The sequence below is a fragment of the Schistocerca gregaria genome, chromosome 9 (genome assembly GCF_023897955.1).
Source record: "Schistocerca gregaria isolate iqSchGreg1 chromosome 9, iqSchGreg1.2, whole genome shotgun sequence".
NCBI classification, from domain to species: domain Eukaryota; kingdom Metazoa; phylum Arthropoda; class Insecta; order Orthoptera; family Acrididae; genus Schistocerca; species Schistocerca gregaria.
Genome location: NC_064928.1, coordinates 115812983 through 115839375, shown reverse-complemented (window position 1 = coordinate 115839375; position 26393 = coordinate 115812983). Strand labels below are relative to the sequence as shown.

General features: G+C 39.8%; 1 protein-coding gene across 5 annotated transcripts in view; it reads left to right on the top strand.

Moving 5' to 3' along the window:
• The window catches only part of LOC126291575 (BTB/POZ domain-containing protein 17), a 127875-nt gene that overhangs the window by 28736 nt on the left and 72746 nt on the right, over nucleotides 1-26393 (top strand). For all 5 annotated transcript variants that reach the window (XM_049985109.1, XM_049985106.1, XM_049985107.1 and 2 more), the window contains 2 exons: nucleotides 15287-15427; nucleotides 21271-21450. In XM_049985109.1, the coding sequence (XP_049841066.1) occupies nucleotides 15287-15427; nucleotides 21271-21450 (321 nt within the window). The remainder of the gene's footprint in view (nucleotides 1-15286; nucleotides 15428-21270; nucleotides 21451-26393) is intronic.

The following is a 26393-nucleotide window of genomic DNA, read 5'->3' as shown; positions in this document are numbered from 1 at the left end:
TTGGCTGCCTCATATTCGGCAGCTTAAACAGGCGTGTTGGCGGCATCTAAATGCTATGCGATGCCTGAGCCACACCAGGTGGGGCGCCGACCGATCTACTCTCCTACGGCTTTACCAGGTGTTAATCCAGTCCTGTCTGGACTACGGGAGTCTGGCTTATGGCTCAGCATCCTCTTCTGCGTTGCGGGTGCTGGACCCAATCCTTCACAGCAGGATACGCCTTGCCACTGGTGCCTTCCGAACCAGCCCTGTGGACAGCATACTTCTGGAGGCAGGTGTCTCTCCACTGCGGTTAGGACACCAACAATTACTGGCTGCTTATGCTGCCCATGTTTTTAGCTTGCCCGGGCATCCAAATTATCATGTCCTCTTCCCGCAGTCAGTCGTTCATCTGCCAGAACGTCGGCCCCGGTTGGGTTGTCCGATCGCCGTACGTGTCAAACAGCTTCTTTCCTGGCTTGGGTGTTTCCCTGTTCCACCTCCTTTCCGGGCCCCTCTGCGTTCACCCCGTGGTGTGTGCCTCGCCCTTGCCTTCGGCTCGACTTGGCACATGGCCCGAAGGACTCAGTCCCTCCGGAGGCCTTCTGACGCCACTTTTATTCCATCCTGGCCACGTATCAGGGCTCTGGCGTTGTCTACACCGACGGTTTGATGGTTGCTGGTCTAGTCGGTTATGCACTAACTCTAGGGGACCATTCTGAACAACGTTCGTTGCCGGCTGGCTGCAGTGTTTACACTGCTGAGCTGGTCGCCATCTTTCGTGCCCTAGAGTATATCCGCTCCTGCTCAGGTGAGTCCTTAGTTATCTGTAGCGATTCTCTGAGTGGTTTACGAGCTCTCGATCAGTGTTTCCCTCGTTCTTGTCTGGTGATGGCTATTCAGGAGTCCCTGCATACTCTCGCCCGTATCGTCAGGTCTGTGGTCTGTCTTTGTTTGGACCCCAGGCCATGTTGGTATACCCGGCAATGAAACTGTTGACCGCCTGGCGAAAGAGGCCACCAGTGCGCCATCTCTGGAGATTGGCCTCCTGGTGGCTGATTTGCGGGCAGTCTTACGCCGCAAAGTTCTCTCGTTTTGGGATGCTGAATGGCGCGGTCTGACCACCCCTAACAAACTCCGTGCCGTCAAGGACACGACGACTGTGTGGCGGTCATCCATGCGAGCCAACCGCAGAGACTCAGTCGTCCTTTGTCGGCTCCGCATTGGCCACACCCGACTCACGCACAGTTATTTACTGTGTCGTGAGGATCCCCCTCTTTGTCGTTGTGGGGCGTCCTTGACAGTGGTCCATATTCTGTCGGAGTGCGCCCTTTTAACTGTGCTCAGGCAGGCTTTTGTAATGCCTGACACGCTTTCTGCTCTTTTATCAGATGACTCTGCCATGGTGGACTTGGTTTTGTGTTTTATTCGGGCAGGGGGTTTTTATCCTTTAATTTGAGTTTTTTTTTTTTGTGGCTTTTAGCCTCTGATTTTAAACTGAGTTTTTAAAGTGTTCTTGGTGGTTGGCCTTTCCTCTTTTTCTCTACGGTCGGCCAACCACCGTCACACTGTGTGTTTTAATTTGTTTTGTCTGGTCTCTGTCAGAGTATTTCATGTCCTGTTTCGTCTGCTGTCTTTCCTGTTGTTCGTTTTTTATTCTCTTCGGGTGGTTTTAGTTTTTATGGAACAAGGGACTGATGACCATAGTAGTCTGGTCCCTTTAATCCCACAAACTAACCAACCAGGAAGGGCTCTCAACAAGGGAAGTGTCCAGGCGTCTCGGAGTGATCTATGCTGAATCGCCATTGAGGAGTGGGACAATCCGGACCAACAGTTCCTTGATGGATATCATGCCACAGTGAATACAGCCGTGCATCAATGCAAAGGACATGCTGCTGGGTGTTAGAGGTACCGGTGTGTACAGCAGTCTGGACCACCACCTCTGAAGGTCTCGCTGTATGGTGGTACAACATGCAATGTGTCATTTTCATGAGTGATACAAAGGGCCAAAATGATGCTTATGTTGATCTCTATTCCAATTTTCTGTACAGGTTCCGGAACTCTTGGAACCGAAATGATGCAAAACTATTTTTTTTTATGTGTGTATATCGTGTGTCACCACGGCCTGGTGCAAGTTGAGCAATTGGACACCACTTTGTTGAATTGTGTGTCCTTAAAACCAACGGTGTACATTTTTCCCCTGACAGTCATCAATCCAAGTACTAGCCAAGCCCATAAACAAAGATCAGTGTGCTCACTCAGCACTAAAGACTCATCAGACATGTAATAAATAGCTGCTCTCATCCAAATTCAAATGATTAAATTTTGTTAATAATAATTAGAAACTGGTGATCAGTTTGATCCATTACAAGCTGTTTGTGGAATCCTGCAACTGTGTAAACAGGGGGTCGATATATAAATAACTTTTCAGGTACCAGACACAATTTTGTGTTATTTATATTTTACATGACCTGTTTTGGGAAATAATTCCCCTTTTTGATGTATGTTTCTTCTCTGTGTACTATGCCATTTTTACATAATGTCTTCTTTTTATGTAATGTTTTTTGATATATGAGGTTCTGCTTTGTTCTGTTGACTTTACTGCAATATATAAACAAAGATGCAATTTTTAGTTGCTTATCGATCTTTCCTCCCCCCATGAACCATGGACCTTGCCGTTGGTGGGGAGGCTTGCGTGCCTCAGCGATACAGATGGCCGTACCGTAGGTGCAACCACAACGGAGGGGTATCTGTTGAGAGGCCAGACAAACGTGTGGTTCCTGAAGAGGGGCAGCAGCCTTTTCAGTAGTTGCAGGGGCAACAGTCTGGATGATTGACTGATCTGGCCTTGCAACTTTAACCAAAACGGCCTTGCTGTGCTGGTACTGCGAACGGCTGAAAGCAAGGGGAAACTACAGCCGTAATTTTTCACGAGGACATGCAGCTTTACTGTATGATTAAATGATGATGGCATCCTCTTGGGTAAAATATTCCGGAGGTAAAATAGTCCCCCATTCGGATCTCCGGGCGGGGACTACTCAGGAGGATGTCGTTATCAGGAGAAAGAAAACTGGCGTTCTACGGATCGGAGCGTGGAATCTCAGATCCCTTAATCGGGCAGGTAGGTTAGAAAATTTAAAAAGGGAAATGGATAGGTTAAAGTTAGATATAGTGGGAATCAGTGAAGTTCGGTGGCAGGAGGAACAAGACTTCTGGCTGACCAGGGTTATAAACAGGGTTATAAACACAAAATGAAATAGGGGTAATGCAGGAGTAGGTTTAATAATGAATAGGAAAATAGGAATGCGGGTAAGCTACTACAAACAGCATAGTGAACGCATTATTGTGGCCAAGATAGATACAAAGCCCACACCTACTACAGTAGTACAAGTTTATATGCCAACTAGCTCTGCAGATGATGAAGAAATTGAAGAAATGTACGATGAAATAAAAGAAATTATTCAGATAGTGAAGGGAGACGAAAATTTAATAGTAATGGGTGACTGGAATTCGAGTGTAGGAAAAGGGAGAGAAGGAAACATAGTAGGTGAATATGGATTGGGGCTAAGAAATGAAAGAGGAAGCCGCCTAGTAGAATTTTGCACAGAGCACAACTTAATCATAGCTAACACTTGGTTAAAGAATCATGAAAGAAGGTTGTATACGTGGAAGAACCCTGGAGATACTAAAAGGTATCAGATAGATTATATAATGGTAAGACAAAGATTTAGGAACCAGGTTTTAAGTTGTAAGACATTTCCAGGGGCAGATGTGGACTCTGACCACAATCTATTGGTTATGACCTGTAGATTAAAACTGAAGAAACTGCAAAAATGTGGGAAATTAAGGAGATGGGACCTGGATAAACTGAAAGAACCAGAGGTTGTACAGAGTTTCAGAGAGAGCATAAGGGAACACATGACAGGAATAGGGGAAAGAAATACAGTAGAAGAAGAATGGGTAGCTCTGAGGGATGTAGTAGTGAAGGCAGCAGAGGACAAAGTAGGTACAAAGACGAGGGCTGCTAGAAATCCTTGGGTAACAGAAGAAATATTGAATTTAATTGATGAAAGGAGAAAATATAAAAATGCAGTAAATGAAGCAGGCAAAAAGGAATACAAACGTCTCAAAAATGATATTGACAGGAAGTGCAAAATGGCTAAACAGGGATGGCTAGAGGACAAATGTAAGGATGTAGAGACTTATCTCACTAGGGGTAAGATAGATACTGCCTACAGGAAAATTAAAGAGACCTTTGGAGAGAAGAGAACCACGTGTATGAATATCAAGAGCTCAGATGGCAGCCCAGTTCTAAGCAAAGAAGGGAAGGCAGAAAGGTGGAAGGAGTATATAGAAGGTTTATACAAGGGCGATGTACTTGAGGACAATATTATGGAAATAGAAGAGGATGTAGATGAAGACGAAATGGGAGATACGATACTGCGTGAAGAGTTTGACAGAGCACTGAAAGACCTGAGTCGAAAGAAGGCCCCCGGAGTAGACAACATTCCATTAGAACTACTGACGGCCTTGGGAGAGCCAGTCATGACAAAACTCTACCAGCTGGTGAGCAAGATGTATGAGACTGGCGAAATACCCTCAGACTTCAAGAAGAATATAATAATTCCAATCCCAAAGAAAGCAGGTGCTGACAGATGTGAAAATTACCGAACTATCAGTTTAATAAGCCACGGCTGCAAAATACTAACGCGAATTCTTTACAGACGAATGGAAAAACTGGTAGATGAAGACCTCGGGGAGGATCAGTTTGGATTCCGTCGAAATGTTGGAACACGTGAGGCAATACTGACCTTATGACTTATCTTAGAAGAAAGATTAAGAAAAGGCAAACCTACGTTTCTAGCATTTGTAGACTTAGAGAAAGCTTTTGACAATGTTGACTGGAATACTCTCTTTCAAATTCTAAAGGTGGCAGGGGTAAAATACAGGGAGCGAAAGGCTATTTATAATTTGTACAGAAACCAGATGGCAGTAATAAGAGTCGAGGGGCATGAAAGGGAAGCAGTGGTTGGGAAAGGAGTGAGACAGGGTTGTAGCCTCTCCCCGATGTTATTCAATCTGTATATTGAGCAAGCAGTAAAGGAAACAAAAGAAAAATTTGGAGTAGGTATTAAAATTCATGGAGACGAAGTAAAAACTTTGAGGTTCGCCGATGACATTGTAATTCTGTCAGAGACGGCAAAGGACTTGGAAGAGCAGTTGAACGGAATGGACAGTGTCTTGAAAGGAGGATATAAGATGAACATTAACAAAAGCAAAACAAGGATAATGGAATGTAGTCAAATTAAATCGGGTGATGCTGAGGGAATTAGATTAGGAAATGAGACACTTAAAGTAGTAAAGGAGTTTTGCTATTTAGGAAGTAAAATAACTGATGATGGTCGAAGTAGAGAGGATATAAAATGTAGACTGGCAATGGCAAGGAAAGCGTTTCTGAAGAAGAGAAATTTGTTAACATCGAATATAGATTTAAGTGTCAGGAAGTCGTTTCTGAAAGTATTTGTTTGGAGTGTAGCCATGTATGGAAGTGAAACATGGACGATAACTAGTTTGGACAAGAAGAGAATAGAAGCTTTCGAAATGTGGTGCTACAGAAGAATACTGAAGATAAGGTGGATAGATCACGTAACTAATGAGGAGGTATTGAATAGGATTGGGGAGAAGAGAAGTTTGTGGCACAACTTGACTAGAAGAAGGGATCGGTTGGTAGGACATGTTTTGAGGCATCAAGGGACCACAAATTTAGCATTGGAGGGCAGCGTGGAGGGTAAAAATCGTAGAGGGAGACCGAGAGATGAGTACACTAAGCAGATTCAGAAGGATGTAGGTTGCAGTAGGTACTGGGAGATGAAGCAGCTTGCACAGGATAGAGTAGCATGGACAGCTGCATCAAACCAGTCTCAGGACTGAAGACAACAACAACAACATCGATCTTTATAGGCAGTCAGTGGAGAAATTTGGGAGAACTTGTACCCACAATTTTCTTATTTGTGCTAATAAAATTTTGTAGACTGCCAAAGAACATTGTTAATTTAATAACAGTTTAGCCGATTACACGTTTTTTTTTTTCTCTCCATTATATCAGTTGTAATATAAACAGTAAAGAAAACGACTGTGTTGAAAATTTAAAAAAACTGACGAACAGGACTGAATCCAGTGATTAGAGGGCTTGAACGCTAACCACTTGGCTGCCGCCGCTTCATGGTAAAAATGACCACGCACAGGTATATATTTGACGACCGAAATTATCTTGTGATTTTCTCAATAACGCTTGAGAAGTACGCACTACTGCTTACACATTTTGTTGTCCTCATGGAGTACTAAAAGTGTACAAAGTTTACAGTAAAACCACGTTCCAAACATTGTGACCTCCCCTTGTTAGATGCGCTTGACAGAGATTATGTTATAGGTCTTCCATGAAGTAAGACATACCTTTGTATAAAGGATATTTTATCTTAACAATCAACATTTGATTGTATCCATTTCTGTGTGTTACTATTGAAGCGTCTGAAGAAACTCAGCGATTTACTTTCAAGTTTTTCATTTAATATTTTATTTTCATATTTTCTGTAATGTGAATATATCTCCAGTTCTTCCAACAAATCCATTTTATGCTCTTTGTTTACTTGGAGGCATCCTGTATTATGTAATTGTGTATGTCTGAGGCTTTTGCTGAGTGTGTGTGTGTGGGGGGGGGGGGGGGGGGGGGGCCATGTTGGCTTAAATGTGATGAGCTTACTTCGCCATTACATCTCCAGTATTTATTGGTGGTATATAGTATTATGTTAAGAAGCAATGATAGTTCCGCGGGACAGAGACAGAGACCACACTGGCACCACTGCAATGTATTCTCCGTATCTCTCTGCACAGAATCCATTGTGTAGCCAACCTCTCAAGAACACAACACAATAATAGAAAAATTACATGTTTCATAGTTATGTTGTGGTCATACATCAGCTAGTTATTTCTTTATCTACACCTATTGCTGTCAAGAGTAAGACAGTGCACTGGCACTTGTGGAAAGCCAATAGTCATTACCAGTATGCATTTTATATAATATAAGTGGTAGTGCAAAGAAACACTCAGCAATGTTTGTCAAGATGTCTTATACAGCCCATGTTAATGATGCACCTCTGGTGATTTTCAGTGTAACAATTAAGAAAACAAACTAATGTCTAGTTTAACAGTGGATGATGATATGTCATTTACATCCATTAAAAACAATGATGGAGCCAATATTTAAGTCTGTAGTGTTCCTGTAATGAAACAAAGAAAATATGGACTTGTGTACGCAATGGAATTGCTTAATATGACCTGCTGATTATTTCTCAAATATAAAGGAATCTGATTATTGATTGTTACTTTCTTGAAGTCCTAAGGTTTTTGTTTTGCATATTCCGAGAACTGGATAGCAAGGTTCTTTCTTTAGCAATATGCATTTTTTTTTTATGAACCTGACACTTCTAAACCGAACAGTCAGTATTTTTAACATATATTTTTTACTTTACTTTTGCCTCTGTGACATACACTAAACTGTGAGGGTTAAATTATACAAAGGGTGTATACGAGTGGGAAATCTGGGGAAAACCCAGGAATTTTTTCATCTGGCAGAAATCAAGGAAAAATGCAGGAATTTTTTTTAGAATTCCGGGACTTTTTGTTGTTTTAGTTTTCAGTTAAATTTTTGCAATTTTGACTTTTGAGAACTGATACTCTTAACAGAGAATTTGACTTTAGCCTGCTACTGCAGAATAATACTGCACAATAAAGCATAAACAAGAGAATAACACCAAAATAAAACTTCAGTTGCAAAGAAAATGCACCATTTACAACAACAAAACATAGTGCACACATCAGCATCTGCCGAGAGCAAAAGTGTCACAGACTATACAATACTTTGTAACAGCAAACTGCTCTCGATGCGTCTTTCTCGTGGGCCTCGTTTTGATGAGTGTGATGGCACAACGTTTACATTTCAAACAGGTGGTGGAAAGATATTGTGAATGGTGATTTGAGAAGTGTGACTTTAAAAGTAAATTTCCTTTGAAGTGAGATGAATTATGTTATGTACGAGAATGTGCTGTGAATTTCTTAAATCACGGAGTGTTAGACTTTCATTAAAAATTTAACACTGCGGACCAGGCCCCAAAAAAATTTTAGAGCCCAAAAGACCAGCCATTTATGCCAGTACTTAAAATTTTACTGTCACATTTGTGTCTCATATCTTAAAGGGTAAGACACGCTAAAAAGACAAAGTTTAAAGATTAAATTGTCATATTTCTTTTAATTCTTTCGTACTGATAAATATTATATCTGAAACCTTAGTTTTTCTTGTAGATATATGTATACACGTTAATTCAAGCCATTTACTTTTCTCATTTATGTGTTTGCACTGCTTACCAATGATGTTGATATTGGCTGACTACACCACATGTCCTATCGCTCTGAATATCTGCTGTCATTGTCTGGCGAGATCACTTGACATGAACTGCAATTGGCTGACAAAAGCACGTCACAATCTAAATCTCAGTGCTTCGGAAGCTGTTATGCTGTATTTGGTGGAATTCATGTTTATACTGTCTTAATACGAAAATATGCACTGTAAATCTTATCACACATCAAAGATCTTTACAAAACATGTTGATTCTTGCTGGGTTTTGTTTCCTAAAGTGCCAGGAATTTCAATGCCGATATATAAAAGCTTCACTATTCAAAGGATTGATAAGCTTCACAGTGTCGAGGGAAAGCATATTGTCACTTGAAACGGGAAAAATGTGCTTCATGCAGGAAAAAGTGAATTTTTACCGGGGAAAAAGCATATTTTTAACTGAGAAATCCTGGAATTATTATTTTTCCCCCCTCCTTGTCCGCATATGCTGTATACAGTGACCATTATAATTATCGTTTTTAAACCATGAATAAACCTTGAACCATTCTCTATTAAACTTGGCTTTAAATCTCAGCTTTCACTTCTTTCTCAATACTGGTAATTCACTATGTTACTGTCTGACAATGAGACCATTTGTAAAAACAATTCGTTAAGTGTAAAATGTACATGTGCTGGTTTACCAACTTTGCTTTCTGTGCGCTAAAAGCTGTATTTTTATTTCAGTTACATTTACAAGAATGCCTCTTAATTTAAACTCTAGTATAATGAACAGACTATGTTATACTCATTTCTGATGTTATCATGATTTTTACATATGCTGATAAAGTTAAATGGGTAGTCTTGTTATCATGAGGAAAATGAGAACAATTGTGCCTAAATCCAGATTGCTGGCTCTTATGTGTGACATTTTTAGTGATACAGTATGTTAGACAGGTCACAGAAAATTCCAGCGGCTGACATTTCTCACCAGAATTTTTCTAGTCTGTGATTATTGGTTTAATAAATAGTATTTTTTGGAGAAAGACCCCCCTTGGGCTTAAACTTTGTCGTAGTAGGTTATTCTTTTCTGAGATACACGTACCTTCTCAAGCACTACAAAGGAAGTATTGAAACATGGTAGTGATGTTTTTTGTTTTAAATTCTATTATTTGGAAATAATTTCATTAATGTGCAGTACACAGTTCTCCATACTTTCATCATGGCTACCATTAATTGTTTCATGTTAGGTGTAGAGGCAAAACTATGTCTAACAATGTATCTGTGGGGGTTTGTTCTTATGACACAATGCTTCACATTCCACCTCCAGATTTTCGTAAGAATTATGACATTTTCCTTCTTTGACACTATTCTTCTGGCTGATTTGATGTGATCCACAACTATTTCCTCTTGTCATGAAATGTGACAGCATTCATCTAATAGCAATTTGAATGCTAAATAGTAATAGTAGAGATAAGATGACTTTTCTGGTGTCAATCTTCTGACCCATTTCCTTTTCATTGTCAGTCTCATCGCTGAGTAGAGCTTATTCCTAATGCCCTTAATTATTATTTGAAGAAACCCAATATTTATCTTCCTCTACAGTACTTCCCCCCCCCCCCCCCCCCCCCAAAAAAGCAGCTTCCTGTATTATCGAGGAAGTTATTTCTTGTTGTCTTAACTAATGCCTTAGTGTCCTGTCCCTTCTTCTAACATATCTCTACCACATTATTCTTTCTTGACTTATTCTGTGGAAAGTTGCCTCGTTTTTCATCATCCTACCAGATATCTACATCCAAAAATAGAGTGAGGGGAAAAGACTGCCTATACACTTCTGTGCAAGTCTTAATATCTCGTATCTCATCTTTGTGATTCTTACAAAAAATGTATATTGCCAGCAGTCGAATTGCTGTGCAGTCAGTGTCAAATGCTGGCTCTCAAAAATTTTCTCAATAGTTTCATGTGAAAAGAATGTGGTCTTCCCTCCAGAGGTCCCACAAGTTCATGAAGCATCTAAGTAATACTTGTGTGCTGGGGATCCCAAACATTTGAGTAGTACTCAATAATAGGTTCCACTTAATGGTGTAAATTCCAGGGCATTTATAATTTATATTTTTAATAATATATAATCACTGACTCAGTCACTCACTCCTTTCCTCTTGTTCTTAGTCATAAAGGCAAGTGTAAACATTTATTAATCTTCAATATCAGAAGTATCTTCCAATTCCATTATTTTAATTGGTAAATTATACATTGTAGTAGTAAAAAGTTTGAAAAGTACTTTTTTTATATAAATGCACTGCTTTGGGCAAATTCTTATGCAAATTTCCATTTATAAATGTCCTGCACATTGGGCATTCATCTGGTCCACATCATTATTCCCATTACTGTTCTATAAGTACTCTCCTTTACAGGTGTGAACCGTACTTTCCCAAAATTTTCCCAATGAAACGAAATTGACCTACAACAACCCTTGTGCTCATTCCATTTCATATCCATCTGCAACATTACACATAGATATTTAGTAAACCTGACTGTGTCAAGCAGTACATACTGTAGCTGTATTTGAATATTAAGGGATTGTTTTTGCTGTTCGTCTTCATCAACTTATATTTTTCTCCATTTAGAGCAAGCTACCATTTATCAGACCAGCTATTTATTTTGTTTACCGAATGCCTATTCTTCATCACCAGTTTCATCCAATTTTATGGTATATGCAAGGCTTTGCTCTAAATGAAAGTGACAGAAATAGGAGATCCAGACTGCAAAATGTTAAGAAAAAAAATATCATTTTTTTGGCACACATCAGGCAAGGCATGAGCCACTTAAGCTACCATGGTTTCCTGGTAGCAGTTTGCATAACAGTAAAGTACAGAATTGCAATCTAAAGATCATGGGATTGAGTCCATATTTAGACTTTTTTTTAATTTCCGATTTTTGCATATTTTCGTTGCAAATACACTGAAATAATGCTCAGTGCATAAGAAACATGAAAAGGTAAGGGAAAGGAAAATTTGGGCTAGCAAGTAAATTTCCAAGAAAGGACTGTCATTTCATCATGCATGAGGATTCTACAAAAATATGTCCTAAAAAAGACTATGAGGCATACATGACAAGTTCACATATAAAATTGGATCCTTTTATTGTGCTATAGTTGATGATTTATGCATTCTGGGGCTGTACTCTTTGTGAAATGGGAAGCAGTCATCATCTCAGCATCATGCACATGTTATGAATGGCGCATTTCTGCAATTGCTTGGTTGTTTTAAGGTTTCTGTAGAAAACAAATTTGGTATACATTCCTCAAAGTTCCCTCTGATGATGCAAATTATGTGTAACACTCCTCAGAGGTTAATATGAAAGTAATGGAAAGTAAAGTCATGTACGCTTCAATTATACTCCTGTCTTGGAAAGTTATTTGCAGTCACTGTGGATACTGTAAATAAAATCCCTTCTTGAGATTTGCTGTCCCAAATTTTACTTTTTGTGTGTTTATGAAAATATTAAGAAATAAAATAATTTCCCTTCTTCTGGTCAAGTTGTGCCACAAACTTCTCTTCTCCCCAATCCGATTCAATACTTCCTCATTAGTTATGTGATCTACCCATCTAATCTTCAGCATTCTTCTGTAGCACCACATTTCGAAAGCTTCTATTCTCTTCTTGTCCAAACTATTTATCGTCCATGATTCACTTCCATACATGGCTACACTCCAAACAAATACTTTCAGAAATGACTTCCTGACACTTAAATCTATACTCGATGTTAACAAATTTCTCTTTTTCAGAAACGCTTTCCTTGCCATTGCCGGCCTACATTTTATATCTCCTCTACTTCGACCGTCATCAGTTATTTTGCTCCCCAAATAGCGAAACTCCTTTACTACTTTAAGTGTCTCACTGCCTAATCTAATTCCCTTTGCTTTTGTTGATGTTCATCTTATATCCTCCTTTCAAGACACTATCCATTCCGTTCAACTGCTCTTCCAAGTCCTTTGCTGTCTCTGACAGAATTATAATGTCATCAGCGAACCTCAACGTTTTTATTTCTTCTCCGTGGACTTTAATCCCCACTCCGAATTTTTCTTTTGTTACCTTCACTGCTTGCTCAATACACAGATTGAATAACATCGGGGAGAGACTACAGCCCTGTCTCACTCCCTTCCCAACCACTGCTTTCCTTTCATGCCCCTCGACTCGTGTAACTGCCATCTGGTTTCTGTACAAATTGTAAATAGTCTTTCACTCCCTTATTTTACCCCTGCCACCTTCAGAATTTGAAAGAGAGTATTCCAATCAACGTTGTCAAAAGCTTTTTCTAAGTCTACAAATGCTAGAAACATAGGTTTGCCCTTCCTTAATCTAGCTTCTAAGATAAGTCGTAGGGTCAGTATTGCCTCACGTGTTCCAACATTTCTACGGAATCCTAACTGATCTTCCCCGAGGTCGGCTTCTACTAGTTTTTCCATTCATCTGCAAAGAATTCGCATTAGTATTTTGCAGCTGTGAGTTATTAAAGTGATAGTTCGATAATTTTCACTTCTGTCAACACCTGCTTTCTTTGGTATTGGAATTATTATATTCTTCTTGAAGTCTGAGGGTATTTCGCCTGTCTCATACATCTTGCTCACCAGATGGTAGAGTATTGTCAGGACTGGTTTTCCCAAGGCTGTCAGTAGTTCTAATGGAATGTTGTCTACTCCTGGGGCCTAGTTTCGACTTAGGTCTTTCAGTGCTCTGTCAAACTCTTCACGCAGTATCACATCTCCCATTTCATCTTCATCTACATCCTCTTCCCTTTCCATAATATTGTCCTCAAGTACATTGCCCTTGTATAGACCCTCTATATACTCCTTCCACCTTTCTGCTTTCCCTTCTTTGCTTAGAACTGGGTTTCCATCTGAGCTCTTAATATTCAAACAAGTGGTCCTCTTTTATCCAAAGGTCTCTTTAATTTTCCTGTAGGCAGTATCTATCTTACCCCTAGTGAGATAAGCCTCTACATCCTTACATTTGCCCTCTAGCCATCCCTGCTTAGCCGTTTTGCACTTCCTGTCGATCTCATTTTTGAGACGTTAGTATTCCTTTTTGCCTGCTTCATTTACTGCATTTTTATATTTTCTCCTTTCATCAATTAAATTCAATATTTTTCCTGTTATCCAAGGATTTCTACTAGCCCTCGTCTTTTTACCTACTTGATCCTCTGCTGTCTTCACTACTTCATCCCTCAAAGCTACCCATTCTTCTTCTATTGTATTTCTTTCCCCCATTCCTGTCAATTGCTCCCTTATGCTCTCCTTGAAACTCTGGTTCTTTTAGTTTATCTAGGTCCCATCTTCTTAAATTCCCACCTTTTTGCAGTTTCTTCAGTTTTAATCTACAGGTCATAACCAATAGATGGTGGTTAGAGTCCACATCTGCCCCTGGAAATGTCTTACATTTTAAAACCTTTTTCCTAAATCTCTGTCGTACCATTATATAATCTATCTGAAACCTGTCAGTATCTCCAGGTTTCTTCCATGTATACAGCCTTCATTTATGATTCTTGAACCAAGTGTTAGTTATGATTAAGTTGTGCTCTGTGCAAAATTCTACGATGCGGCTTCCTCTTTCATTTCTTTGCCCCAGTCCGTATTCACCTACTATGTTTCCTTCTCTCCCTTTCCCTACTACCGAATTCTAGTCACCCATGACTATTAAATTTTCATCAATTTTCACTATCTGAATAATTTCTTTTATTTGATCATACATTTCTTCAATTTCTTCGTCATCTGCAGAGCTAGTTGGCATATAAACTTGTACTACTGTAGTAGGTGTGGGCTTCGTATCTATCTTGGCCACAATAATGCGTTCACTATGTTGTTTGTAGCAGGTTACTGCATTCCTATTTTCCTATTCATTATTGGACCTACTCCTGCGGTACGCCTATTTGATTTTGTGTTTATAACCCTGTAGTCACCTGACCAGAAGTCTTGTTCCTCCTGCCACCGAACTTCACTAATTCCCACTATATCTAACTTTAACCTATCCATTTCCCTTTTTAAATTTTCTAACCTACCTGTCCGATTAAGGGATCTGACATACCACGCTCCGATCCGTAGAACGCCAGTTTTCTTTCTCCTGTTAATGACGTCCTTTTGAGTAGTCTCCGCCCGGAGATCCGAATTGGGGACTATTTTACCTCCGGAATATTTTACCCAAGAGGACACCATCATCATTTAATCATACAGTAAAGCTGCATGCCCTCGGGAAAAATTACAGCTGTAGTTTCCCCTTGCTTTCAGCCGTTCGCAGTACCAGCACAGCAAAGCCGTTTTGGTTATTGTTACAAGGCCACATCAGTCAATCATCCAGACTGTTGCCCCTGCAACTACTGAAAAAGCTGCTGCCCCTCTTCAGGAACCACACGTTTGTCTGGCCTCTCAACAGATACCCTTCGTTGTGGTTGCACCTGCGGTACGGCTATCTGTATCGCTGAGGCACGCAAGCCTCCCCACCAACGGCAAGGTTCATGGGGGATGGGGGGGGGGGGGGTAAAAATACTATTGCACTAAAATATGGATAGATAAAAAAATCTACTCACCAAGCGGCAGCAGGAAAAAGTACAAAATTTATGGTATTAAACAAGTGTTCGGATCCAGTGGCTCCTCCTCCTGTCAGAACGGTTGAAGGAAAAGGAAGTGTGAAGAGAAAGAACTGATGAGGTTTAGGAAATGGCGAAAGTTATAGAAAAATCATCCAGAAGAATGCTAACTTTTTATGAAACAGCCTACGTTTGTTTCATTTCTGCGTACGTGACATTTTTGAACTTGTATGCCAATGTAATGTGATACAAACTCTGTTGCTATAAATGTTGTCCTACTTGTGTTCCTGGAAAGTAATTTTGTGGTGTTAATATTTGTGCACTTTTCTCATATTTTAGGTGGATAACTCTAACACTGTGCTGGAGAAGTTGTCGACACTGTACGCAGAGCACCTCATGAGCGATGTGACTCTCGTGGTGTCAGGAGTTGAGTATCCAGCTCACAGGCTCATACTGTGTGCATCCAGTGAAGTTTTCCAGGTACGTAGTTATTGGTCAAGGTCTAGCAGCTGACAATTAACGTTCTATTTTTAAACATGTCACCAAACAAAAAACTGCATCAGAGTTAAAGCTGCCCTATGATCATTTTTCATTTAATATACTAACTTGGTACTTCTTACAATGGCTAATGGAATTGGAGATAACTGCACCTACTCTCCACAAACCACTTCGAAATATTGGCAAAAGCTAATTCCCGTTGTATCAGTTATTAGGGCTTCTTCCAGTTCCATTCATTATGGAGCACGGGAAGAATGATTTAAACTCCTGCATGCTGTAATTTGTCTGATCTTGTGTTTGTGATCGATAAGGGAACAATGCATAGGGGTCATAGTACAGGGTGTTTCAAAAAGAACATATTTATTTTGAATGCATATACTAGTGTGGCTTGATAAGTATGGTACAGTTCCAAGAAATAATGGAACATTTTTATTGTGCTTCAATGTTTGGTAAGCCTGAGTATTCCAAGAATCATATCAAGGATTTCAATTATGTACAGTGCATTGTTGACAGCTGTCTGAATTTGCGAATGTGTTAACTGCAGTTGAAAATGTAGAAAACAGTGTTTTGTGGTGTTGTTAAACATTTTCATTTGAATCGTAGGACTACAACACAAATCAAAGCAGAATTGGATGAAGGTCACAATTACTCTGCTCCATCATTGAAGACAGTTTACTTTCGGATTAATGAATTCAAACATGGGTGGAGTTTAACTGTGGGCATCTTATCTGAGTGAGTGCATAATACCCTGTACGGAGAACTGGCTGTGAAAAAGCTGTGTGTGAGGTGGGTCTCATGATTGCTCACAATTGGGCAAAAGCGTATCTGGTATATTTCATAATCACAATCAGCAAGACTTCGTGTGTTGATTTGTGTGACTGTTGATGAAACCTGGATCCATCATTATACACCAGAGTCAAAATGGCAGATAAAACAAATGGACAAAGGCTGGTGAAAGTGCACCGAAGAAGACAAAGACCATTTTGTCAGCTGGTAATGTGAAGGGCACAGTTTTTTTGCAATTCCCAAGGAATAATCTTGATAGATTATTTGGAAAAAGGCAGAACCATGATTGATCATTGTTAGATTGTTTGAAACTTGAGTTGGCTGAGAAAGACCAATGTATGCAAACAAAAACATTCTCTTTCCACCTCACACATCAGTGATATCTATGGCAAAAGTGCACAAATTGGGTTTGAATTGGTTCCTCATTCACCCTGTTCACCAAACTGGGGCCCAATTTACTTCGTGTTCCCTAACTATAAACTTTGGTTTACTGGGAAGAACTTTTCATCAAATGACCAAATGTTGGTTGCAGTCAATGAGTATTTCACAGAACTTGACAGAACCTATTTTTCTGGTGGAATGAAAAAGCTGGAGAATTGTTGAACCAGGTGTACGTCCTGCAGAGGAGACTGTCGAAAAGTAGGGTGATTTTTTTTTTATGAAACATACATTTTTCCTTGCTATTTCATGAGTTATCAATCTGCCTTTGTATTATTAAACTGTAAGATGTACAAGTATGAAACTTGGAACACATATTTACAAATCTCCCAAATTTAGGTTACAGATGTTCAGAATGTCCCCCGCTAATATCACCACCTTGATTCTTGAACTCCTCCCATACTTGGGTTAGCACATCCATCGTCACTGACATTATATCAGTACAGATCTGGTTCTTCAACTCTTCTAGGATCTTTGGTAGTGTTGGCCTTAATGAAACTCCACAGGAAGAAGTCATAGATCACCAACAAATCTGATAACTGTGGAGGCTAGCTGAGAAGTGCTAAGTCACTGACTGTTTGGTGACCACTCCAGCAGCTCAGTAGTGTTTCATTCACATGCCCTGTCTTGTTGAAAAGTGAAGTTGTGCTCGTTCAGCCCCAGAAACAACCAGTTTTCTAACACAGCAAGACACTGCTAACCATTAACCGTGTTTCCATCAAAGAAGAATGTGCTTGAGATACTGCACAAAATGCATTGACTTTGGATGAAACTTGTACACATTGAATGTCTGGATGTGGGTTTCTGTAGACCCGAAATTTGAACATTGTGTTTGTTTAATTTCCCACCAAGGTTCACAGTTGCTTCATCACTGAACATGATGCAGTGTGAGAAAGTGTTATAATTGTCAGTAGCACTCAAGCTTGTCACAAAATGCCACACACTTGTGTTTGTTGTTATGACCTAGAGCTTGTAACAGCTGTCACTTGGAGGGCTTCATAACCAACCGACATCTCAAAACGCACGAAATTGTTGTTTTAGCCAGTCGTATCTCCCAGCTGGCACAAGAAGTTGATTTTGTAGGACTACGGTGGAAAGTGGTTTGAATTTATGCAACATTTTTGTCATTAACACTAGGACAGCCCAGACTCTTTCCTTTATGTACATATCTAGTGTCTAAAAATGGTCAATACCATCTCCAAATGTCCCATCCATTCAGAGGGTCAGTTTGGTTCTTCACCATGAAACTGCTTTGTACTGTACTCTTGGAATTACTTCAAACTGGAGAAAACACAACAATTTCTGATGAGGAGTAGCCGTTTTGGAACCTTTGACAGTAAACAACAGAAGACAGCTGACATGTAGTGGAAATGAATAGAAATGTCACAGCATATTTGTTTCTCCAGTAACTGAACTGTGGCACAATGATCAATAGTTTTGACAGTATAATAATTGTGTAATACTTGTATTCTTTTTTAAAGGCTCTGTGTATTCCAAAATTCCTCATTTAATTCTATTTCATGGAACTTTGTAAGTAGACTTTCATGGGATAATTTGCTTCTATCTTCAAGTGCCAAAAAGTTGAATTTTTCCAGCTTCAGTGTGATGTTCTCCCATGGTTCAAGCAAATATATGATCATTCATGCTGTTCTTCTTTGTGTACTTTCAATACTCCCTGTTAGTCCTATTTGATACAGATCCCTTAAATTTGAGCAATATTCTAGGATGGCTCGCACCATTGTTTTCATAAGCAATCTCCTTTGTAGTCTACTATTTGGCTTGTATGCTGCAACAGCTGTAGTTACGACTCTTTTCTAATTGAAATTCATGTAGATGTGGTTAGCCACTAATGTATATAAAACTATGTTCCATCTGCTTTTGCTACAAACTGATGTGCAGTGGCTTGTGTATGATTTTAATTATTTTAATAAAGTCTTTGTTTACTTGAAGCTCTCTTTTAGTGAATATTCACATTCAAACTTGACTCATGGTCTGTTTGGAATTGATTCATTTCAAAATTGCACTCAAACCTGATTACAAAATGGCAGTCTGTAGAAATGAATTCAATCTGAAAAGCAATTGCACTTCTTTTGTAAAATCCCACAGATTCTATTGTTTCCATTGTTTTTTGCTGGCATCCATCAAAATTAATTCACGTGACAAATCCACTGCAGCATGTCAAATGCAAATTCTTCGACTGTGATTAAATTGTAGCTTGTCAGTGCACACTAGTCGCATGGGGAATGCTCAGATAATGGCCAGAGTGGGGAGAATATAGATTGTAGACTGCCAATAACAAGTAAAGCGTTTCTTAAAAAGAGAAATTTTTTAACATCAAAGATAAAATGTTAGGAAATATTTTCTGAAAGTATTTGTCTGAATTGTAGCTTTATATGGAAGTGAAATGTGAGCGAAAAGCAGTTTAGACAAGGAGACACCACAAGATTTTGGCATATGGTGCCACAGAAGAATGCCGAAAATTACTGGGGTAGATCAAATACTAGGTTGGGGCATAAGTTTGTAGCATTTTTGTTTTGCCTGTTGGTATTCTGCTATGGGTTTTTATTTGTACCAGTCTCTGTTTGAGTTTGTGTGTTGTCATTTGGAGATAGTGAGTGGAGCTGTGGATACTAGAAAATGGAATGCTAAGTGGAGAAATCAGAACATCCATATCATCCTGTTTGAGTCCAGTAGAGGGGTGACAGCAGCAGACGCAGCCAGAAATATTTATCATGAATGACAATAATGCCATCGGACAGAACACAGCAAGCAAATGGTATTCTTGTTTTAAGATGGATAGTTTTGACATTAGCAGATCTCCACATTCAGGAAGGCTTTTGGAGTTCGATGAAGATTGTTTAAACTGATTAATCCACAGTGGTCGAGTCATTGTACCCGGGAACCGACAGATGTGATGAACTGTGATTATTCCACTATTGTGCGACATTTCATTTGTTGGGAAAGGTTCAAAATATGGGTGTATGGGTACTGTGTGCTCTAAGCCAAAATGACAGAAATCAGGAGATTGCTTGTGAACAACACTGGCTATTTCTGTAATTTATTGTTACTTTTGATGAGAAATGATGTCTTTATGTCAACATAAGGAAAAGAAAGGACTGATGAGCCAAAAGAAAGCAGCAGCTCCCCATACAAAGACCTGCATGCATATACAAAAGATAATGTTATACATCTGGTGGAACAGCAACTTATTGTCTTTCCAAGGTGTAACCGTCACTGCTGAAATTTATCATCAACAACTGAGATGTCTTGCAGAAGCAGTCCAAGAACAGCGAACAGCAAGACTGCATGAGGTGATGCTACTCTACGATAATACCCGCCCGCGCTCTGCTAGGCTGACAAAGAATGTTATACAGGGGTGGGTTGGGAAGTCATTGTGCACCCACCTTATTGACCTGATCTTGTGCCCTAATATTTTCACCTTTTCCGCTCTCTGTCAAACAACCTTTAAGGAACTTTTCCAGATGAAAATGCATGCGGAACAGGGCTTGACGTGTTCTCCACACAAAACCACTGAGTTCTACAGTTGCAGAATTGAAGAATTAACCCAGCATTGGTGGACTGTTGTAAATAGTGAAGGAGAATATGGTACTGATGACTGAAATATCTGTTATGTTTGTTAAACTTTTGGAAAAATTTATGTATGTTTGCAGGTGGGTATGTTCAGCCACCAAATAATTGTTAAAATTCTTGGTGAACCTACAGCTGTTCTTTATTTTGCACAATTCGCGTCACTACTAGTTTCGGTCAAATGACCACAATCAAACATAAGTTGGCATAAATGGCTGGAAAGAATACCTTACAAGAGTAGTGTGCTCTTTTGAGCCACTCATAGTAGTAAAAAAAAGTACAATAATAGTTGTGTGCAATAGTTTTCGTGAAGAAGCAAAGTCTTCATCAACAGCTGGTGACACATGTCATTTGACCAAAACTAGTAGTGAAGCAAATTGTGCAAAATAAAGGACAGCTGAAGGTTCACCATGTATTCAAATAACTAAGGAAAAATGTTATGAACTTGTGCACCAGCCCAATAACTTTTGAAGTACTTAACCGAATTGGGGGGGGGAATAAATGTTTGCCACAAATTGACTAAAAAAAGGTCATTTATAGGACACATCCTGAGGCATCCAGGAATTGTCAATCTGGTAACGGAAGGAAGTGTGGAAGGTAAAAATCGTAGAGGGAGGAAAACAATAAATTAGAGTAAGAAGATTCAAGTGTAAGTAGGTTGCAATAGCTGTGCAGGGATGAAGAGGCTTTCACTAGATAGGATAGCATGAAAAGCTGCATCGAAGCAGTCATCGGACAGAAGACCACAACACCCCACCACCACCACCAACAACAACAACAACAACGATAATAATAGTCTGGCAACTGAGTTCATCATCATCAGCAGCATATTACCTTGTTGTCTTTAGTTAGTAATTAATTTACACTGTCTTTAATGATATTTGTGTATTAATGGCTTCCATTTGTTTTGCTTGATAAGGAGCACATTCTTTCCACCCTCTTGTAAAATTAGCCATGATGTTTGTGTCATTTACAGAGTAACTTACTTTTGGTTTGGAATACCTTGTGCCCAGGTGATGCTGATGAAACGAGAGTGGAGTGAGTCGCAGGAGCGTCGCGTCCGCTTGCAGGAGAGTCCGGCCTGTGCAGCAGTGTTCGCTAGCTTCATGCGTTACTTCTATACTGGCCAGATACGCATCAACCACAGTGTGGTTATGCCTATCCTCGCACTGGCTGACAAGTACAATGTCAAGGTACAGTTTCTTACATTTTCTCAATACTCATTTCTGCACAGTTGTTGTAATAATTTTCGTTTGCGCTACGTGTGAACTAGAGATTGTGGCCAGAGCTGTATTGTTAATTCCCTTTTGCACAAGGTACTTTTTCGTTTCAAACGACTGCTTGCAGCAAGTGAGTGTACTGCAGTGCCCCAAGCCTGTACCGAGACTGGGTTGTCAAGAGTTCCCGTTTGTCGAATTTCCTTGTATAGGTGCTAAAATTGTGTGTTTACACAGAGGTTGTAGTGGTACCCCCTTGTCAGTCTCCATCTGCGATTAACTGCTCTTGGCTCATTGATTTCTTCAACTTACTGGGTCTGTATGACAAGTCGAAATAATTGTAGAAAATACGGTCTCCTTTATAAGTCATCAGTGTTCTGACTGGTTTGACGCATCCCGTTCTGAATTCCTGTCTTGTGCCAGCCTCTTCATCCCATAGTACCATTTGCAACCTACTCCCACAGTTATTTGCTCCATTTATCCCAATCTCTGCTTTCCTTCACAGTTTTTACCCTCTGCAGCTCCCTCTAGTACCATAGAGATTATTTCCAGATGTCATAATAGGTGTTCTATCATACTGTCCCTTCCTCTTTTCAGTATTTTTCTATATTCCTTTCCTTGCCAATTCTGCGGAGAAACTCCTCATTCCTTACCTTCTCACTCCACCTAAATTTCAACATTCTTCTGTAGGACCACATCTGAAATGCTTCAGTTCTCTTTTGTTCCACTTTTCTCTCGGTCACCGTTTCACTACTGAACAATGCTCTGCTCCAGATGTACATTCTCAGAAATTTCTTCCTGAAATTAAGGTCTATGATTAACTACACATCCAAAAAAACAGCATTAGAAATTCAATATAAATAATATAATACGGCCAAGAATGTGTAATATGGTCCCTGACAGCTCACAGCTCTTGCCAGTTTTCAACTGAGGATGCTAATGGCTGCAGGCGAAAACAGTAGCCGTCTACAGATTATAACGGTTCTTTCACTATAGCTTACCCCTACATTTTTTCAGAATTTCAAACTACTTGCACCATACAGTCACCAGATTAATATTACTCAACGGATCCTTTGAAAGATTAACCGTACACCTTAATCGAAGTAAGTGCTCTGGCTCGATGAGCGTTGGCTTGGCCTTCTGTGCAGGCTCGAACAGCAATTTTGTGACTGGATCGATTCCGTAGCTGGTATAGCAACACATGATCTGTCATTTGGGTTGATCATGCAAAAGAACCAATGGACACAGGAATTGTGGTAAAAACTGCATATATTATACAGGGGCTTAAGTCAACTGTCACTCATTTAAGGGCAATGCCTGTACATGGCTATCTTTATTGACATTGTTATGGTTTATGATGCAAATGTGATTGCAGTAGTTGAGTTGATACCTGAGGTGCAGTGAGCTGGCCACAACAGCTCCGCAGGCCTATCTCAGCCAGTAACATAATGTGATTTCGTAAAAGTGTTTTCGGCAATGCCTCAGTCGTGTTACAGCTCTGTAGACGGCTACGGTTTTCGCCTGCAGCCATTAGCATCCTCAGTTGAAAACTGGCAAGTGATGTGAGCTATCAGGGACCATATAACACAGTCTTGGCCGCATTATATTATTATATTATTTATATTGAATTTATAATGCTATTTTTTGGATGTGTAGTTAATCATTAGAAGCTGGGAACTAATGACTTAAAAATATATGTAACAGATAACTGAACTTGCACACACCTTCTTAACAAAATTAACATTATTTTGATTGCATACATTACAATATTTATATTTCACAATACTAATGCATAACTGTCCAAAGATAGTCAGTGTTTGACAGACCATTCATTCATCTCAGCTCTTGTTCTTTATAGGCCACTTCAGAATTTTTCCATAGAAGGAGAGATGTTCGGCAGCAGATAGCGTTGGGAGTTTTCCAAGGCCATGATTTTATTGGACTTAACTGGAATCTTTCCAGATGGGTCAGACATTTGTCTGCTTGTGTCTGTGTATGTGCGGATGGATATGTGTGTGGGGGTGTGCGAGTGTACACCTGCCTTTTTTTCCCCCTAAGGTAAGTCTTTCCGCTCCCGGGATTGGGATGACTCCTTACCCTCTCCCTTAAAACCCACATCCTTTCGTCTTTCCCTCTCCTTCCCTCTTTCCTGAAGAAGCAACCGTTGGTTGCGAAAGCTAGAATTTTGTGTGTATGTTTGTGTTTGTTTGTGTGTCTATCGACCTGCCAGCGGTTTTGTTTGGTAAGTCACATCATCTTTGTTTTTAGATATATTTTTCCCACATGGAATGTTTCCCTCTATTATATTCATGAAATTATATTCGTTTACAACTAATAGTAATCAAATGCAAAATGTAGTTGTACTTAAGAACACTTACAGAAATACTTAGAAACGAAGCAAAATTTGTTTCTTAAACTTATTTACAGTCTCAATGTGAAAAATATATTGTCGTTATAACTCACCTAATCCCTATACATACTCTATCCAAAATAAATAATTCTGTCGGTAATGTCAGGACGCGAAACCCACTGCTTGGTGCAACATTTGTCGGTAAATGAACTGATTATATTTCAAAGACGTTGAGAAGATTTTGAAAGCTTTCTAGTGTTAGCCTGCACGTGGAGATCTTTTTTACCACATTAATTCGTGTCAGAAGAGCTGTATAACAAAGAGGAAATAGACAACATGGAAGGCGAGTGTAAATCCTATCCGACTGCAATACAGTCTGCATTTCGACAGTAACTCGCGAGAAACGTTTGTGTGTGATTTTTCATTTATTTCATTTTGCATATGATTTTGAGAAGTATCCCTACAGTAGAAATAAACTTGGTTTGTAGAATTACAGGAGCTAATCTACATTCTTCGATTCACACAACTGAGAACCAAATACCGAAATTGTCATCCAAACATTTAAAACACATCATTCATTCGCTCAAGAATAGATATACATACAAACTCATCAGACAACATTTAGAAGGCTGTACATTGCACCTTTTTCTTTATTCTTTATATCATTGATTTCTATCTAAATACCAAATAGAATCAAAGAACTTTAGTAGACTGTTGAAACAACTTTTATTAATAAAACATTTTTTATGTATTTACGTTCTTATTTATGCACAGTGTAGGCTTTTTCCTTTGTACAGGTATTGTAAAACCTGTAGGAAAACTCTGATATGAAAAATATCATGTCCTGATACAGCCTTTGCAATGTATCACAAAAACAAAGCATAAGTGTCAAGAGACAATTTTTTGAGATACAGTACAACCCCACTTTACGTTTCAGGAATTAACATTTTCCTGTTGTTTGCAACCTATTTTAATGCTCTGTGTCAAATTTCCTATGTTCATAACATTAATTTGCACCCATTTTTGCATTAATATACATGTAATTTTCCCACAATTTATACTTTATGAAACAATGTTCATGGAGAAGGAACTGATGTAATTGACAGAAAATTATGCTGACTTTCAAGTAGTATTTATAAATGTTCAAGTGATTAAAGATATCGCAATCTGTCACAACAGTTTTCAAACTGTCTATAGTGCATGTGTCACTTTGTGATCATCATAATACCTTCGCAAGTTTTTTTGTTTAGCCACTAATACTGCTAGTTGACACTGCTGCTCTCCTTCGTGCTGCTTAAATGTTTATGATTTAAATAATGAAGCACTTGCACCAGTTATGTATTTTTCCATGTTTAGCGCAATGCATTTGAAGAATATATTCTCCTCCCCCCATGAACCGTGGACCTTGCCGTTGGTGGGGAGGCTTGCGTGCCTCAACGATACAGATAGCCGTACCGTAGGTGCAACCACAACAGAGGGGTATCTGTTGAGAGGCCAGACAAATGTGTGGTTCCTGAAGAGGGGCAGCAGCCTTTTTAGTAGTTGCAGGGGCAACAGTCTGGATGATTGACTGATCTGGCCCTGTAACACTAACTAAGACGGCCTTGATGTGCTGGTACTGCGAATAGATGAAAGCCAGGGGAAACTACAGCCGTAATTTTTCCCGAGGGCATGCAGCTTTACTGTATGAAGAAGCTTGCACAGGATAGAGTAGCGTGGAGAGCTGCATCAAACCAGTCTCAGGACTGAAGACCACAACAACACAGTCAATATGTCAGTAGCAAACAGTAAGGACGGCTGCAACTAATACTACTGCAAGGTGACGCTTTGTCAAGAAAATCTTGTACTCCCCGTTTTCCGCAGTTTGTACGTATTTGTACACCGTGAAAACATTTAACTGCCAGCACTGCGCTGGTATATGACATGGCTGTTTTCACATGTGGCCCCGCTTCTGACAGGGTTTGTATGTCTGTGACAGGACTGGAATAGGAAATACTGTGTGTGGGTGGATTGGGCAGGTCTTGCACCTGGGTTTTCCGTAGAGATATTATCCATGTGGTAAGCGTTTCATGTTGGGAGTGGCATATAGTTGGACTAGGATGTTGTGGAGGTTGGATGGGTGATGGAGCAGCGCTTCAGAAGGGATGGGAAGGATCATGAGTAGGAAGTCCCTCATTTGAGGGCATGATGTTCCAGACTGGAGTGATGTTGGGCAACGAAAGAGGTACTCCGTTGTAGCTGGTGCTTGGGGATGATACGAGGATTGGGGGCTGTGAAAATGTAACTAGGAAATTCTGTTTGCTGAGTAGGTTTGGGAGATAATGCCTGTATGTGAAGGTGTTTGTGAGACATTCCGCGTAATGGGCAAGAGAGTTCTTGTCACTGCAGGTACATCATTCCCAGATGACCACATTGTTTGGGAGGAATTTTTTGGTGTAGAAGGGATTACAGCTAGCTATGAAAATTCAGGCACTGCTGGTGGATTTAGTGTGGACAGAGGTGTGGATGTAGTCATCAGAGAGGTGGTGGTCAACTTCCAGGGATGGGGTACACTGGCTGGAGGAGGACC